Source organism: Streptopelia decaocto (assembly GCF_964273445.1).
Source record: "Streptopelia decaocto genome assembly, chromosome: 5".
NCBI lineage: Eukaryota > Metazoa > Chordata > Aves > Columbiformes > Columbidae > Streptopelia > Streptopelia decaocto.
In genome coordinates, this window is record NC_138659.1 from 22,955,509 (window position 1) to 22,974,560 (window position 19,052).

At 36.5% G+C, this 19,052-nt stretch overlaps 1 protein-coding gene across 1 annotated transcript in view; it reads left to right on the forward strand.

Moving 5' to 3' along the window:
- Positions 1 to 19,052, forward strand: part of DPYD (dihydropyrimidine dehydrogenase) — a 345,406-nt gene that overhangs the window by 90,563 nt on the left and 235,791 nt on the right. The window contains exons 5-6 of the mRNA XM_082053772.1: positions 8,757 to 8,918; positions 17,964 to 18,160. Coding sequence (XP_081909898.1) covers positions 8,757 to 8,918; positions 17,964 to 18,160 — 359 coding nt within the window. The remainder of the gene's footprint in view (positions 1 to 8,756; positions 8,919 to 17,963; positions 18,161 to 19,052) is intronic.

The following is a 19,052-nucleotide window of genomic DNA, read 5'->3' on the forward strand; positions in this document are numbered from 1 at the left end:
CATGCATCAATTATAACGTAGCTGTGTGTTGATGTGGTTTACATTAATTGGCTTTATGCCCAGCATCTGCATATAGAGAATTTTCGTATGCAATCTATACCCTGTCAGTGCAGCATTTATTGTCATGAATGTAAGCATCTGTTTGCAACCATAGTGTTGCCTGCGGGATATTGCTTCTATTACCTCTACCAGGCATTGTGAAACAGGGAAACTGAATGGAGAAGGTACAAGACAGTAATGAAACTGCTAGTCTCCATCTCGTTGTTGGGCTGTAGTTTGTTTAGGAAACTTAGAGCAAATTTTATGGAAGTATTTCACTAGGATGGTCTTTTCTTATTAGGGCTTAGTTATGCTGCTGCCTTGTGTAGGATGGTGATGTGTTGTTCAGGAAAGAAAAAGGGCCTGATTATCAAAACAGAAAAGCTTGGAATATGGAACCAGGGAAGATGGACTGAAGACTGCAACAGAAGATGTCAGAAGAACTGACACGAGCAGCATCCTGGAATGAGAAATTCAATGGGTCTTTTAGGCTTCGATAGCCTCAGAAGTATGATGCCCTTTTGTGACCTGGCAGAAAGCATAAGTCATTTTAACAGCTGATTCATTGTGAATTCTGTGATCCATTACAGAGGAGAGAAAATCAAGGTAGGGTGACTGCAGAGCTTTGACAGTTGTATTTTGGCAAATATATTGCGATAATACTGGGAAATAGCATCAAATGTATGACGTCTTTGCCCTGCTGAAGCCAATGGGTACACTCTTACAGCTTTGAATAAGACCAGATTTAACCTGTCAGATGGTTAGTGAGGTAAGTCAATCCTATAGAGTTTTGGATGTTTTAAATCATCTTGGAAGCTTCAGGTGCTTGGTAAGACTGTGGTTTTGCCCTGAGCAGGTGACCTGATCACTTGCTGTTTTATCACTAAATCCTGCTTTAGAAAAGAATTGCAGTATACTACTATTCTCTTAGGATATTTAACATTGTTTAGGGAAAAAACCCAGGTATCTTAGATTACTGAAACGTACTTATAGCCCTTCTATCCATATCTGTCAATAGCTTCTGTATTCACTCTGCAACTAATTTTTATAAGTGCTATGCAAAGGTTTTGGTAACTGCTTTTACCTCATGTTGATCCCTGACAATTGCATAGACAGCAGGTAACATTCACAACAGGAAGCTATAAAAAGTCAGGTAGTCAGTTTCTACTAGCCAAGATGTTAGGGTAGGAAATTGCATGCCTAATGCACTGCTTCTGTGAAATGTAGTTTTAAGCGTGAGTTTACCTACTGCCTTACCTTTTGCTTTCTCTCTTTGCCCTATTGGAAGAAATCTAATACAGCATGGTTGTGAAAGTGCTTCTCTGCAACAGCTTTAATGCTGACTTTAAAAACCAACAAACAGTCAGAAAACAAAACCAAACCAACAAAAAGAAATGCAAGTGAGAAAAACCCATGACCAAATATGCTTAGCAGACAGCTGAAGTCATGGGCTGAGAAACAAGGCTAGAAAGTCCTGTGTATTTGTGTCCTCTATGTCAATGGCTATGCCTCCTGTAATTCATGTACCAAGCAACTTTTCAGGGAAATAAACAGTGCATAGAAGGAAGCCAACCTGGACTTGATGGCTGCAGTCTGCTAGGCTGAATTTCCCTTTTGATGAATGTGTTTCTGGTACCTTTGCTAGTAAATGCTTCTGTTATACCGAATTCTGTTCTTCAGAAAAAGTAACAGTAAATTTAATAGTAAATTCTTCTGGTATCCTTTATTAATAGATTATTTTCTAGGTATAGGTATGTACTACTGTTTTTACACTACTGGACTATGAAAATCCTTGCTTTCTGTGAAGCAAACAATAGATAAAAGGTGGAAGCTGAGAACGGTACCAAAAGTTGAAATCATTCATCTGAAATTGTGACCGTGACAGAGTTTGTATGAGCCCACTACTGTGACTGCTCCTGCAGTGTCCTCTCCCCTCCTTCATTCTGCTCCTGTGGTGGTTGGGGTATGTGCACCATACACTTTTAGAGCAGGCAGAAAACAACAACAGTTGTTGAAACAGTTGTTTTGAAAACCAAACTAAAACTTCTGACTTATCATTTTAAAACTTTTTATTTGAACCACTAAGTAATTTTTCACTTTGTTATGGATTTTCCTATACTTTTATTGAAATCATCATTTGGTTATCATTCAACAATCTGCCTGCTGAATATTTTTGTATTATTTTCATGAAAGTATTTACTTCACATTATTAAGGATATTTTACATGTTGTTGAAAATTCTTTTCAAAATGATAAATCTTTTTTGCTGTTTTCACCTTGTAAATAAAATGTATTTTCTATTCCAAGAGTTTTTAAATGTATCTGGTAGCTTCTAGATGAAATAGATGGCTGAAGTGTAGAATATTCAGGTACTTGAGGTCAGTAAGTCCAGGAAATCAGGGTACGCTTTCTAGGTGTATTGAAGTCCCTCTTCTGCTTCTCAATCTTTCTTCATCACTCACTTGAGAAACTCTGTTCAGCAGGTTACCCTTCTACTTGTTTAGAGGAGATTCAGTTCAATAAATTCCTTGTCCTTATTCCTGTGTAAGCAGTAAGGAGTATTGCATGCAGGTATTTGTTTAAACATGATTCATTATTAATACAGGGTATTTAGACAGCAGCATACTGAAAATGAATTACTTTGTCAGGTATTTAAGAGCTCTATTGTATGTAGTTTGTTTTGTTGGAAAACTGCTATAGCAATCATAAAAGGTCAGGGATTTTTGTTCTCTAAAGCCTGAGGCTTTTTAGATATTTACAGGCCATGTACAATGTAGCTGTTCTGCCATTAGACCTGAGCTCAGGAGTAGAAGAGGGACTGGGGAGGAGGGGTTGTTTCTGGGTTGAGAGGGTAATTGAATTGCCAGACTCAATGAGCCTTGAGCCCCTTTGAGAAAAAGGATGTCACTTATACTGTATTGTGTTAGCTGCTGTGACTCTGTAGAGTTTAGGCCACAACTTCCTTTCTCTTTTTCCATACAAACTGGATTACAACTCCACTTTATAAAGGTACAATCTATTCTATTGTGTCTTCCCAGTCAGTGTTTCTTGGTTCTTACAGACTGCTTGCAACTGTGTCTCTAAGAGACCAGACTTCAGATTCACCATGCACACACTACTACTTTTGTTTTTAAACATCAGTAGATGGCAAACAAGTATTCTGACTTCCCGCTGTCCCCTCTTTAAGTACAGCATTCATGTTGCAAATTGTATATGCTTTGTTTTATAATGCACAAGTGCCATCTTAGTTATTTCTTTCTTTCAAAAGAAAAAAACAAACTAACTCAAAAAAAAAAAAAAAGAGAAAGCTTCGCCCTCTACCCCTGAAGGAGTACCAGGGATTTTGTGTCTTCCTTTCTCTGTGTTGATGTGTCAAAGCAAGAAGGACTTGCAAAAATGGAGCTCCAGCACCCATCATCCTTTAAGAGTGGCATGATCAGGCAGAAAATACAGCAGCAGAAAATCCCATAGCTCCCCAGAAGCAGCTCTCAGGCTGAACACTTGCAGCCTGTCTAGTTTTCCTCCTGTTAGGCAGAAGTGTGTGCCAGAGCTGCCCATGAGAAAGCAACAGCTGCTGACATGCTCCCCTTTGCAATGTTCAGTGAGATGCTCTTGGAGCTTTTTGGTATCAGACACCTTTATGGTTGAGTAGTCACGTTGAAAGACAACTGTTGGTGCAGTTTAAGCAGGGGGATATAAAGCTGTGTTAATATGGCACAGGCATAAAGAGTGAGGGACTCAGCCTGTAAAGGCTGAGTCTGTAATGAACTGGGGGTGCAGAAGTATCTTTTGTGTTATCGGTACTCAAGAATCACACTTTTTTGCTGCAGCTCTCTATTACTGGCTGTTATTACAGTGATTCCTGACATTGATTCAACAGTTTTCTTCCTGTTCAGAAGGACCTTCTTCTCTCATATCCCTTAATAATAAAGACAAACTGGTCTGAGCTGTTGCATCAACCATTTTCTAACAGACTTCATAGGTGGATGTAAGCCTTCTGGTGGCCAGCATTTTAAAAGGAAGAAAAAAGAAAATCCACCGGAAAACAAACAAACACAAAACCCCAAACCAACAAAGACATGCAGCCCTCTGGATAAAAGGATGTCCATGTACTGTGCAGAATGCTGTCAGGAAGATGGGGAAGAGAGAATTGAATGCTAGGAAGAGTACAGAGAAAACTGTGGAACACAAGAGTAAGTTGTAGGATTTCAGAGAAATGTTTAAGTTTAAATGAAAACAAAGGAAAGCTGTGTGGGTTTTTGTTTGTTTTGGTTTGGTTTTGTGTGTGTTTGGGGGGGTGGGTTGGTTGTTTGCTTTTTTTTTTCAAGAGAGAAATTTGCCTTTTCAAGGGAGAAATGGGAGAGGGAACAAACTGGAGGATAGAGATGGAAACAAGTGTTAAGGGTGAATCTGAAGTTTCGGAGATTGAGGGAGTAAAGAAAAAAGTGTTTGTGGCAATATACTGGAAATGAGAAATAAGAAAAAGTGGGTAGACAAAAGAAGGCAAGAGAACCAAAACTGTGGGATCATTAAGAGAAAATGAAATGAAGATTATAAGGATAAAGGGTGGTGAGAGACATAGGATTATGACAGGTGGATGAAAATGAGTGATAGTTTTTCTGTGCCAGAGGAACTCTGAGTAAATTAGCAAAGGACATCTATATGCCATTGCAAAGGCTGTAGAAAATCATGAGTCACAGTTCATATGTAAAATACTGTAAGTGGGATACTGTTAATACAATGAAGGATTGTGGAAGTCAGAAAGCTGCTAGATGATTGGTAATAATGATATACAGATATGCATCACAATCAATCTTTAAGTACTACTTTGAGGCTACAGGTTTTTTTAAAGTGCTGTTTTATTCAGCTTTTTCTGTTAATCTTTGTATATATCAGGTCACTAAATACAAAAAAAACCCCAAAAACAACATTTAAAAGAAATAGTAGTAATGGTGTTAAATTGATGCACTTGAAACAGTGACTTTTCTTGAGATGTCTGTTTGTACTTAGTGTAATGGAATGGCTGACAGCTGGTTTCAGTTGCCATAGTGTAATTATGTAGAATAGACTTTTGCGATGACACTATGTCAATTAAAGAATCTCTCACATTCTAGACTACAAAGGACAAAATGACAGTACAAGATATTTCTTCCGTTCTTTTTCGTAAGAAGATAGTGACACTGTGTGAAATTACAGTCCTGTTATGATGACACAAGTCAAATGATGTGAAAGATTTCTGGATTGATTAAAAATCATCAGCATTATAATATAGAATATGTATGATTTGATAAGTTGCTGTTATGTTTTGTTCATTCTTCTTCGGAAGATATTTGGGGGGGGCTGACAGACTGGGGGCGTTTCTTGTTATATTTGAACTGCTGTGTGTCAATGTGAAAAATGCTACTTACATAATTTCATACTTTAAATAGAAGCTCTTCAGTATGTGAAAATATTTTAATCCAATACATCTTGAGTAAATTTTCAAGCCATTGCAGAGCATGAACTAGGATAGAAGGAGGTGATATTTTCCCGTTTTTTTTGCTATGTTTCCCCTTTTTTAAACTAAACCCAGATGAAAAGAATATTATCACTTTTTTCTTCTATTCTTTTAAAGTATTCACTCTGTCCCAAAATCCTGATGAATTCAGTGTATTCATTTTTATTACACAAAGCATAATAATGCATGCTCCTCATTGTTTTGAGAAAACTGCAATATCAAAACACCCTGATGCATAATGAATTTATATAAAAAGCTATTGAATTGAATTGAAAGAAAAGATGCTATAAGCATTTCCTTATAGTAAATGCAATTTCTTCTGGTCTCTCAGTATTGATCCTATGTGTTTTAATAGGTTTTTTCCAAGTAAAAAACAGTCTCATTTGCATGCAAATTATATAATGCTTCCAAATGATACATGTGGAGATCCTCCTCTGCCTGGTTTCTGCTGATTATTGATGTCTGTGTAAGGCTTGTTTTTGTTCCTTGTGTTAGCAATGTAGTATTTATTGACATTTTGATGTAGGAAAGCACAAAACATCCTATCCAGATAGATTAATTTATTTCCAAGGAAGCGCACAGGAAAAAAGATTCTATGAACAAAGGCACAATCAGACGTTTATCTCATTAAAAAATTCAGAAACATTCTAGTTTTAGACTTTCTTCCTTTGTGACGTCTGTAAGAAACTAGCCAACTGAGTCATCTTATTATTTCAGCATCTAAAAAAATAACTCCAGACTGTTAAGGTAGCTTGCATTGTTCCATGCCCTGGAGTGACTTTGTCATTTTAATGAAGCCGTCCTCCCTTTAATTCAGATCCTTTCTCCCATATAACATGTGGTGTGTAGTTACCAGCTTGCCAGCTCTGTATCTTATGTCTGTTTTGTGTGCAGCCTACTACTGCCTGGTTTTGTGAAAGAAAAGTGATCGATACTTTTTATAAAACGTGAATATTTAATGAATATTCTACCCCTAATGTTATTGGTAAATGTAATGATCATTAATACATCTTTTCAGCTTAAAAAAAGTTGTGAGCACAAAGTGTTCATGTAACTAAACATTACAGATACTGTACATATACTACAAACTCTTATTTATTACTGTAGTAACACGGTGATTTGCAGTTTTGTAATGCAGTTTGTATAACACCACTTAGTGTAACTTACTAGACTATACTGTATTTCCCTGCCAGTTTTTGTCAAGTATTGGAAAACATTCTTCTAATCATGTTTGATACATTAGAAAAGAAATCAGTGCAGTAGAGGTGTGGTAAATGATTAAAGAGAATGGAAAGACAGAGAGAGGAAGGAACTCAGAGCTGGACTCCTGAAGTCCTGCCCACAGCGCTGAACTGTGCCCTGTGGGTATCAGGAGGTTGCAGACGGGCTTGTTCTTGGACAGGAGCTCATGCTGTGCAGTAGACCAGCATCTATAAGCAAAAGGTCCAGTTACATCTGCAAAGACATTTCTTAAACATTGGCATTCTCTTGGAAATCTCTAGCTGTGTCTAAAGCATCTGGTTTAACTTTAAGAATTTTTTGCTCACCCTTTTAAAATGTCTTTAGTGAATTTGAACCTCCCAAACCAAAGGCTTGTTGCCCACTTTTGGTTATATTGGCAGATCTTGACACTGCTCTTTTTATTCATAACTTGCTTTGTGTGACATAGCGTTTGCTTTGAATAAGCACTTATGTGTACACTAGCCTATTTGACAGACAGTAAGTCACAGGTATTGCATAACATCTGCTGTGACCAAGTACTTCACATCGTTTGAATGCTACATCTTCTGGTTGTTCTGAGTCAACTATCGTGGGACAGAGAGATAAAGATATTTGTTAGAAAAAGCAGTTTCATATTAGTGATGATTATTGAAGATTGGAATATAGAAGAGGTGGTGGAAGAGAAAGGAGAAATATTGTTCTTTAGTCTCTCAGTTATTGCAGTTTGGAGAAAACTGGAATGAGATCCCAGCATTAATTTCTCACTGAAGAAGCTTTCGTGAAACCTCAGCTATGTGCTAATTCTAAGGGGCACTGGATTGTCTTCTGGCCTTTAAGGGAAATCTAGCATTAAAACATCTTCGTGGACTTATTTGATGAGGCTTTTGGAGTCACTGGGAGGAGCAGTAAAATGAAGAAAGAACTAGAGTCTACAATTACATGAAGTTTATATTAACTATACAGAAGAAAAGATAGGTTGTAAACAGATTGTTTTAATTACCCCATAATTTTATTAATGCAGACATAATGCAAATTCAGAGCTGCCATCAGTAGTTCTCTCCCTCTAAATGAGACCATTTCACTCCTGGGATTTCCACTGATGCTCACTCTTAAGAGAATTATCCAGTCTAAAAAACCAACCAGAGCAAACAGGGGTTGTTTTCTCATAGCATAAGGCACTGGGAGCTTGCTAATGTCCATTCCATAGATTTTTATTATGGAAAGAAATCTTGCTGGTTTTCATGTATCTGCAAAATGTTCCTTTTCTGAAGATGTGCACTCAATATTGAGAATCTGTGAAGCCATGGATTGTACATAGCTTCTTTAATCAGTTCACTGGTTTGCTGTTTATGGAAACAGGAATATAAGTGTTTGCCCTGATCGCTATGTGGTTGAGGAAAAAGTTTGAAGATAATTCAATAGTGCAATATCTACAGGTAGCTACATAGGAATCCTCCTTCTCATTTTGGGTCTGGGACAGTTGGCACTACTGATCTGGGGTGAAGGACAAGCACATCTGCAGAGATGGTGTGAATGGATATGTAAAATCAGCTTTTCATTCCCTTTGCCAGAAGGAACTGATAATCTAACCAACACTTTCTGGTCAGACCTTCAACAAAGGGTTACCACTCAGCTGCTGCCCAATTGACCTGGAAATGGAGAAAGTATTTACATGTACATCATGCAGGCACAGTAGTTTTCAAACTTAAATTTGTTAAGCCAATAAAAATTGTACAACCTCCTCAGACTGAAGACACTTTTGATTATTTTGCAAGCTAAAACTCAAAGTTTTATCTTTGCATAATCAGTGTTTTTGATGACTTTCTTTCCAGTGTCTTTGACATAATGCTGTATAAGATGTAGTATATATTTTGTATTTTGTCTTGAATTTTTGCTTCCTTAGTATGTGACTCTTTTTGATTCTTTTTTCCCCCCCTCTTCTCCCGTATTTCTCCCCCCCCCCCCTTTTTTTTTTTTTTTTTTTCTTTTCTTTCCCCCAGAACTACTATGGAGCTGCCAAAATGATTCTTTCTGACAATCCTCTTGGCCTGACATGTGGAATGGTGTGCCCAACATCAGATCTCTGTGTTGGTGGCTGTAATTTATATGCCACTGAGGAGGGACCAATTAATATTGGTGGATTGCAGCAGTTTGCTACTGAGGTAGGTAGGACTTGCAAATGTTTTAAATTCTTTGTATGTACCAATGAGTATTGTCTGAGTGGCTTCCTTTGTTAATGACTTATTTTTTAAAAATGTTGGTACTGAAAAAATAAAGGCATAGGAAGTTAGAATAATTATACTTTTTCTTACAGCACATTCAGAACCTTAGACATGCTTTCCATAATGGAGTACTTTACAGGAACATAAGGAACATTATTTGTGGACAAAGCGACTTCTTATAAACGCTATTAGTTAAGACAATTTGTTTTATAATGAAAGATTTATCTAAGCCAGGTGAAGTCGTGGATATTACTCAGTTAGACTGCATAAGGAAAAAGATCAAATGCACCTGCATCTGTAACTGCATGTTAAGGAGAAGTGGAACTGTTCTGGGTGTTGGGTAGAACCTGTAGCAGAATTAGGGTGCATTTGTGCTGCCTTTGCAGCAGCAAAGGAAACATTTCAGATTATTTAAACTCTTTACTGTCCTGTTTTGCTAAAAACAAGTAAATAAGTAGTTTCAGGTTGACCTGAAATATGTGTACGTCTATGTGCATCTGTCTAGCTATGGGGTGTCCAACTAATTTTCTCCGGGGGCTACATCAGCCTCGTGGTTGCCTTCAAAGAGCTGAATGTAATTTTATGACTGTATAAATGTAACTACTCCTGAATATAGGAGTAGTAAATGTAGGAGTCTAGAAGAGATATAGGTGCACACATGTGCATACATGTAAATTTATTAGTTCATAAAGGTATGTATATATTTTGGCTACTGAATCAAAAGTTGTTACTTGCTGCTTGATGTTAGGAAATCTTCTCAAGAGTTTCTATTGAGGTGCATGTGCATTATTGGTGAGTGTAAAGTTTCAGTGTTTCAATTTCCATCTGAAGAAAGACAGAGGCTGCTGCTTATTCCTTAACTTCCTTTAAGGAAATGGAGAATTTATACCAAACTCATGGTCTCAGCTGGCACCTTGTCTGATCTGTCTGAAGTATCTTTGCGTAAAAATTGTGACTTTGGTCTCTGTACAGGTGTGGAAGTTGTGGCTGTATAAAAAAAGACATATGCATGTGTTTGATTGCACATTTCTGTGCAGTCCTTAACTAATGAGCTTGTCCCTCTTCTGTATTTTGAGTCATTTGGCTGATCATATTTACAAACATACAATGAAATTCCAGTCGCCTTTACAAAGCCTGAGGAATGCGAATCAGTCTGGAAGTAACAGATGATTTGTCTATAAAGCAAATTTTTTCCTCTGCTGTCATTCATACACTTCACACTCTCTTCTTAACAGCTGTGGGTCATGATTCGATGAACAAACATTGCTACCTGCTGCAGTTCTTCTCTTCTTTATGTGTTTGTAAAGCTTCTGGAGCACCTGCTAAACTTCCCTGCTAGCTGTTGCTGAAACCTTCTTTCCCCTCTTTCATTCAAGTCGTTATCCACTTTGATTTTCCAAAATACATGTGTTAGAATCAGTACAGTTTGGACCAAAGTTCCCATTTACAGAGTGAGGCTAGAGATACTGAACTGTATTTTTCTCTGTGTATATTCAATAGTTGGGTTTTATCAGTCAAGAGGCAATTTTATTAGCTTTTCTTCTAATGGCCTTTATTCCTTGTATGTAAAGTCTTCTGATGTGCAATAAAGTTTTGTTTTTTTGCTTAAAAAAAAAAAAAAAGAAAAAAGAAAGATTAAGCAGTTGTCAAGTAGATGATAAATACAATAGTGAAATATTACTGTTTAGGAACCAAATGCAAGTAATATATGTTAAAACCTGATTTGTGTCTCCTTATAGCCCTAATGCTATGATTAATAGAGGGGAATTATGGCTTAATAGATAATGCTAAATATCTGCCATTTTTCTTCAAAAATCTTTAGAAATCTATTAAAAAAGCTCAGTGCTATCACAATGATTGATATGAAAACTGCAGAGAGGATGAATAGCTCAGAATGGCTTTGCTCCTAATGTTTCAAGTTTGTTCAAAGTGATATTAATGTCAAGAATTCTAACAAAATAAAATTGTTATACAGTTCTATATAGTACTCTAACAAAAATAAGATTTCAGTAAATTTTATTATCCTTACTATTTTATAGTATCCTAAGATGTTAAAATTTGTTGCTAATAACCTTTAGAATTATTGCTATTTAACAAACAATTTGTATGTATTGAAGTACTCATAATTACTAATAATAGGCAGTCACTTTTGTAGTTAATAATTTTTTTTAGCTTTCACTCGGTTAGATTTTACTATGTAAGTATGTATAGTTGAAAGAAATATAATGTTATGAGTGCTTCCAGGTAACAACCATTACAAAAATATAGATGAAAGTACTGAAGAAAATCATAAGGTACTACTGCTGATAAAAAATTGGCCCAGATACTGCAAACAAAGTGTGTTCACAGCTTTACTTATGAAAGTAACTTAGCAAATTGTGTAATTTAGGCGTGCAACTTGTGTTACTCTTAATGAGAGCTGCATGGTAGTTCTCATGCAGTATGTAATAGTTTGTCCCACAGGGGCTTATTTACTGAAAACTCCATTGTGCATAAAGCCATTTTAGACTTATTTTCCTTAGAATTAGTCTGAGGATGATATACTTGATGCGTTACGAGGGCGAACAATAATGGAAAGGCACAACTGCTAGCTGAGATAAAAGATAAAATTGCAGTAAAGCAGGAATGTGGTTTAAAATGGAAAATATATGGGTATGACGTATGCCCCTTTGTGCTTCTGAACAATGACTGATCATCTGTTCGTGCTGCAGATAAAACTCCCTAATTGTAAAATATTTGTCTTGCATACAGTAGAACAAAAAAATGGCACCTCACACCTCCTGCATTTTCCTTTTACCCTTCTATATAGTTTTGTAACTATGTTAAGCTTATTCTTAAAGTAATTTGTAATCCAGTCTGAAAAAATGTGTATTTTGACAATTAACTGTTCAAATGGAAAAAAATGAAATGTCCGTTTGTATTTGTGATGTAGAATGTGTATACTGGGATGCAGTTACCACGGCAACTGTTGCGTCTAGAGAATAACGGGGTAAAAGCTCACTATTATAAATGATGAGTGTCAAGCATAGGTTACACCTGCTACTGCACAGGTCAAAATTATATTAATGTCTTTATCTATGTCCTTTGCCCAAGTACTTTAGAATCAGGAAACATCTCTGTTTTTGGAACACAAATTCAGTGAAAATATACTGAGATTGCAGTGACAATACATACAGGCATGAGCTGTATGACTGTCAGTCCCACAAAATAGACTAAAATTACTGGTTACTCAAGTACAAGTGTGTAAGCTTGCAGTAAAAAAGAAGCATGATCTGTTTACATTGTCTGCTGTAGCATGAGTAAGAAGCCCTCAAAATCTTACCTTTCTGAATAGACATTACTGACTCTAAAGGTTCTCCTGTGTTTCTAGTTAATCATTCTAAATGGAGTAGCACAAGCTAAAAAGAAAATGTATTCTTTTAATTGCTGCGTACTAGATTTAGATACTAGATCATTTAGTACTGTGTCTCCTGTGCCAGCTACAGTTCTCATGATTTGTTCCTCTCTGGAGATGTATTCTAGCTGCTGTTGCAGCAGAAAGAAATTGCAAAAGGAAACTTGATATTTTTTTTCCTGAAAGATGCATTGTACCAGCTGACCTGCTGTTAACCTCAGGGCATCTCAGCAGAGCAGCGGGAGGTGGGCTGTGCTGAGGGTCCAGCTCTGGTGCAGAGCTTCCCTTCTCCCCAGCCTACCATGGGCAGGGAAGCAGCGGCTGCCCAGAGGGGTTGCTGTGGAGGGGTGTGCTGTGCCCTTGGGCTCAGAGTCCCTCTTGTAGTTGTATTGACAGCTCTGATCAGTCTTAACTAAGTGTGGGGAGAAGGTGGTTCTTGTGGAGCGGCAGCTCCTGCAGTTGGGTGACCTTGGGGTGTCTGCCTGGGCCCCTCACCATCGCTGGCACGGATGGCATTGCTGCATCAGAAGAGGGAGATTGTTCTGGGAGCTAAGGCATCAGGACAAACAGAAAACAAACTCTATTTGTCAGTATTAGTATTTATTTTAACGCATCTTTAGGCTGTTTTCTCTTTTAAGTCATGTTGAAATCTATAATAATCAATTATAAAATTTTAGGCTTGTTTGAAGGGGATGGTCTAGCCTTCAGAGTGTGAATCTGAGGACTTCTGATTTCTCTCAGGCCAACGCCGAATGGATTGATGATATTTTGACTAGTTATATAAACTTCCCTACAGCATGTGTGTGTGTGTATTTTTTTTTTTTTTTTTAAGGCATACACTTGAATGTTTCTGTGTCCTTTCTAGTGGTGGGATTCGTGAGATTTTGAGGTTTGGTCTCCACAATGTCCTAGATCCATGGGCTTTCTTGGGACTGGGATAATATTAATGTATAGTTGTTATGTAGGTTTGAAAAATCTTTAATGAGACACTCTAGGCCCTACTTTTGTCAATAGTGTCCTACTTAGAAGTTTGCAGTATTACAACTTTTAACTTGTGGAGGGTGAATCAACAAGTTTTCCTAACTAGCTCACATTTGTGGGAAAGCCTTCCTGTACATCTGTGCTATCCACTGCAATTAAATTAAATTAATTGTGTGATGAGGTAATTTAACAAGTTCAAGAACATAACTGAGCATGCAATTTGCTTCATTTTTTATTAAAATCCATGCAGGGTATTATTTTCTCCTTTAAATATTCAACTGCCCTCTATTAAAGTAAACCAGCCTACAGATAAATATCCGTGGAAACCAGTGGGAAAGTGTGAAACTAATACAATCAGTTCCTAAATGTTACTGATTTCATCGCCTGTATTTTTATTTCTGTGCAGTAGCAAAATCTGATAACAATTCAGAGTATACTGATATGTTTCACATTAAAATACACACCAGCTAGATTCTAATGTCCGTATCAGTAGCAGTATGGTATCTCATCACTTTGGTGAAGGATATTTAATAGCAAAACTGACTAATAAACTTATTTCTATAGCCTTTTAACTGTGGAAGTAGACATGATACCTCAAGAATATGAAGGATTTTGTTATTAAGTCTAAACTTATGTTACTAAAAGATTAAATTTTCTCACTACTCCTTCCATTTTCCCCATTTTTTTGTATTTCAGCCTTTTTCTGTTGATGAAGGTGTTGTGATGAAGATGCAAGATGCACTTTTTACTTAAGAAATGTGACCTGTGTATGTCTTGGAAACTACTGAATATGCTTTTTAGCAACCTGTCTTGTTTCATAGGATTAGGCAAAGGCTTTTTTTTATATTTCAACCTTGAGGTTAAAGTTTCAGTCTTTTAACTGTTTTATTTAACATATTGTTTATCACAGTCCAAAGATAATTTCAAATAAAGGTGAATTAGAGTAAAACTGTCTGACCGAATTTGAATTCTGCAAATAGGTGGAGGAGGGTATCTACGGTATATTCCTCTTAAAAAAAATTCTGATCAAAAAACCTGAAAAGTGACTGAAGTGAGTTACTTTGATTTATTCTAATTGAGATAACAATTCTGAATAACAGTTCTAACCTGCTCTAATGGTTTTAAATGCTTTAGATTCATTTAAGTCATGCTTACTATGCCATAAAATGATTTTCACTGGGTTAGCAAATGCATTTCTCTGAGTCATCTGCCACTCTCTGCCAAATGTCACATCTTTTCATCAAAACATGCTAATGCTGGAGTTGTATAGTGAAGAAAGGAACAAGAATTTTATTATATAAGGAGAAAAATAAGCTTTTCCCTGTCTGCATTCTGATAAACAGCTAATGTGAGTTGGCTAAAACTTTCCAGGAAAATTAAACTTGAATCGGATGCTCAGCAATCAAAACCACTATAGTTTACTTCAGTGGGAAATATTGTGGAACCTTAAAATAAACTTGCATTTGCATACAGTGCCTGGAATTATGCTCTGTGTCAAGTATACTGAATGTTTTGGGATAAAACCCAACCCCATTGCAGTGAAAGGATGTTTGATTTACAAGGGGGAAGAGAACAAACCCCTAATTTCATACTGGAGAGAACATTGAACTGGCGCACTCACACCTTTAGACATTAAAGTAATGCAAATAGGGAAACTGTGTTATAAATGTCTGAATCAAGAGTGAGTTTGTTTCAGTTGTTGGAACCTTAGCAAAACAGATTGGCTGTTTTGATTTGGTCAAATTATATCTCACTTGAGGACAAAGTGGCCACTAATTGACATGATGCATAGAAGTGGATGGAATCTGTGTGGGTTTAGTTTGAATAGGCCCTGGATGGTGAAGTAATGGTGATTCCATAGTATTTGATAAAAAGAATAAATGCTCAGTGTTATTAATGTCTATTAATAACCTATATAACCTCTTTCGTGTATGAGAGTGAGGTACAAGGAAAGGCAGACATGGGGACGATGGCTGCAGCTTTCCACTGAGATATTCAGCTTTAAAATCCATTATTTGGTTTCCTTTTCCTGAATCGGTCTTAGTTACAAAGCACTGCAAAACAAAAGAAAAACTCAGTCTAAACAAAAATGAAATGATGATTTTGAGGAGAAAGTGGACAAGAAAGGCAATAGTAATCAACTTTACTTGCATCCTGACCATAGTCTGAGCAGAGAAAAATCGGAGAGGACAGTTACATATAATGTGGCATTGAACGCTTGCTTGCAAGGTGGTAATCTCTGCACACCAAAGGATCTGTACAGAAGAATTCAGTGTTATTTAATTAGGTGAATTACAGTGTAGGGAAACTTTACCATGAGGTGAGTGAAAATCTTCTGAAATGCATTGAAGCAGTTTGCTATTTTCACACAGTTACCCTGCCAGCCTTAATATGCAAAACTGCCACTGAATTCCAGATGGCAAGATATTGCTGCACAAGCTGGCTGTGCTGCATAAAGACAGTTTCACCCTATTTGCAAATAGGCAGAATCAAAGTTGACCATTCAGCCTCAACTACTAGGATTTCCTGCATGACTCTGAAGCTTAGTGCTGTACTACGCTAGTGTGGCTCTTTAGCAAAACATTTAGTTGATGGGTATGACTATTCAATAATAATTAATAAAATACTTACATTAACAATAAATTTAGTGATAAATATATTAAGCTCATGCATATTCATAGCATTCAACATACACATTAAATATGAAAGTTATAATTTGGATTACTGAGTAGCCTTCTAAAACAACTGCAAGAGACTTTAATGGAAATTTGGTATCGTTGAAGCCATTTCTGTGTGAACGTAACAAAGCAGACATTTTAAAAATATCCTATTGCATTTTGGTTATCACAGTCTAGTTTCACAGTACAATATAAGCTTTTCAGCCTGTGAAATCCATTAATAATCACATTAAACCTTCCCATATTGTATGAATTGTCAGGTTTAAATGATTCTTTTTTAAAAACAATTATCTGTCTCTTGCTTCTTACAGTTCGTTAAAATGCTATGTCAATTTACAAAGGCTGGGGGAATTTGACACAGAAATTTTAGAGGGGGAAGGAACTAATCATTGGTTTACCTAGCATGAGTGCTCAAGTGCACATGAAGAAAATGAACATTGATTGATTCAAAACATAAATGAAAAATTCTATTCATGAGTGGAATTGCCAAATTTTAACTTGAAAAACCTTTGCTTCTCAAGTTCTAAGGAAACTAAAAGCTCTTGGTACACTTGTTAAATAGCTTTAATATTATATTTATTAAGACAAATGACAATGTATGTATTTTAGAGGACTAGTTATTACCTATTTAACACAGTTCTTCATCGATATAGATGGGGAACAATGCTGTCATCTGGTAGTTTTTGAGGTGCAGCCTTGAAGTGTTTTATGGTATGATTGAGAATCCCAATGCAATGAACTCTTGTATTCTTTTGGTCCAATATTGTGCTTCTGCTACAGTGATATACTCCTTGGGTTAAATATTCCCCCCCCCCCCCAATGCCTAAAGCAAAACAAAGATGTAAATACGCTCTTCCATGCTCCTAATCATTAGTAGCCTGCAACAGCTATGAATCTGTTCTTTTCTTTTATCGGTTATAAAAGATAGCGACTCCATTCCTTCACCTACAGTCCATGTAGATGCAGAGGACAGTGAAATCGAGCTTAGTGAGTGTAGGATATTTCGGCCTTAGCCTCTAGCCTGTATGCCTGAGCAAAGAACTGATTTAATGCAAATCTGAAATAAACCATGTGACATTGCAACTAGATTGAGACTCCATTGTGCTGTGCTCTGTATAATCACATAACAGTGGTCAGAGACTCTCCCAATGTGCTTCTAATAGTCAAGACAGAATGGAGCAGGTCATCACCATTTCACAGGTGAAGAACTGAGGTGTAGGGAGAACAGTCTGAACTTTCAGGTATGCCTACAACTTTTGGACACCCAATTAAAAAGTGGAGAACATCTGAAGTAAATAAGCAACTAACATTAAATAAGTCTTGTTAGAATTGTCTAAGGGGAGGCATCTAAAGCATGGGTTACCTTTGAAAATACAGGACTGAAGGCTAGGGATGATGCCTAAAATGTGTCAAAACTACCTAAGTTTTGTTACCTACCACCTCTAAAAAGTCAATCTGCAAGTGATTTATCTAGGATCACACAAGATTCCTCTTGAAGAAGCAAAACCCCTTCATTGGTGTTACAATCCTTTGTGTTATTTGCAAAAATATTTTTCTAGTAGTAACAATAATCTGAACATTATTTGGAAGGAAATTTTTGGTATTGCAGAGATTCTACACTTTCTGACTTTGTATTACTATTCTGTTACTGGTGTTCTGGTTCCATCTTCTTTGTAAAATTTACTGTAGTGAAAGATCTGACTTCAGACATTTTTAAGAGAAAAAGAATTATAGAATAACCAAGCCATGCAACTACAGCATCCCTCACAAATGCACACGTCAGTTCAGGATCCCTATAATATTATGAAGCGATTTGCAATAATATATCAATGATATGTGACAGTACTAGTGGAAGCTTCCATCACATTGCTACCAGTAAAATTTAATGACTGAATGTAAAGTATGTAACCTCTTGAATGTATTGCTTTTCAGGTGTTCAAAGCTATGAATATTCCTCAAATCAGAAACCCTTCCTTACCTCCTCTAGAAGACATGCCTGAAGCGTATCATGTGAAGATAGCTCTTCTTGGTGCAGGACCTGCAAGTTTAAGTTGTGCTTCCTTTTTGGCTCGATTGGGCTATTCAAACATCACCATATTTGAAAAGCAGGAGTACGTTGGTGGCTTAAGGTAAAAAACAACTATAACAAAATACTCTTTCCAATTATTGTAGAAAGCATAGCCAAAAATATTGTTCAGACACAGTTTATACACAATCCTTCTACCTTCATCAAAGTAAGGCAGTAGAAGAGTTCAGATCTGGAAAGTTTATTTTTTATTTAAGTAATTAATTAAGTCAAAATAGGTACAGTTACAGGCAATCTTTAACTGAAAATCTGGTGGCTATCTCCTGTATTATCTTCATATGACCTCTAAAATTCCAGGCTGCAATTGTTATTATCAAATTAACACTTCAGAAAATTGTCAGGAACCATTTTCCCGTATCCAAAACTTTTAAAACAAGATGAAGTACTTGTAGCCCTACATAGTGAAAGAGTTAGTATATGTTTTAAGTGCTTTAGAGAGACAGTAACTTCATGGAGAATTTAAAGTTTAGAATGCTTATGCAAATAAAGGTGACAGTGAATAAATCTATCATGTGTGCCTAGACCTACAGTTTTAATAAACCATACCATAAGAGTGAAATAAACCCCCTACAATTGTCAACCTTCAATGAATTGTAGATACAGAAAGGAAGGTACCTTTGCACTTCTAATGTATTGTAAACACTTGGGTGATATTTGCATGGCTTTGTGTCCTTGACACTAGAAGATTAATTTTGACCACTGTAACATTGGCTGAGACAAAACCTTACAAGTTTGTTGGAATCCCTAAGTGTAAGATAAAAATATTTCTGAAACTGACTAGTGGATACCAACCCACTGGAAATCAAAATTAAATTTTACCCATTGAAGGCGTACTCATACTAAAGTGTTTACAAAATAAAAAGTGAAAAGAAACAGAGAAAGACTGGTGATGTGTTCACATTTCTCATTGCAGCATCACTGAGATCAATAGAGTT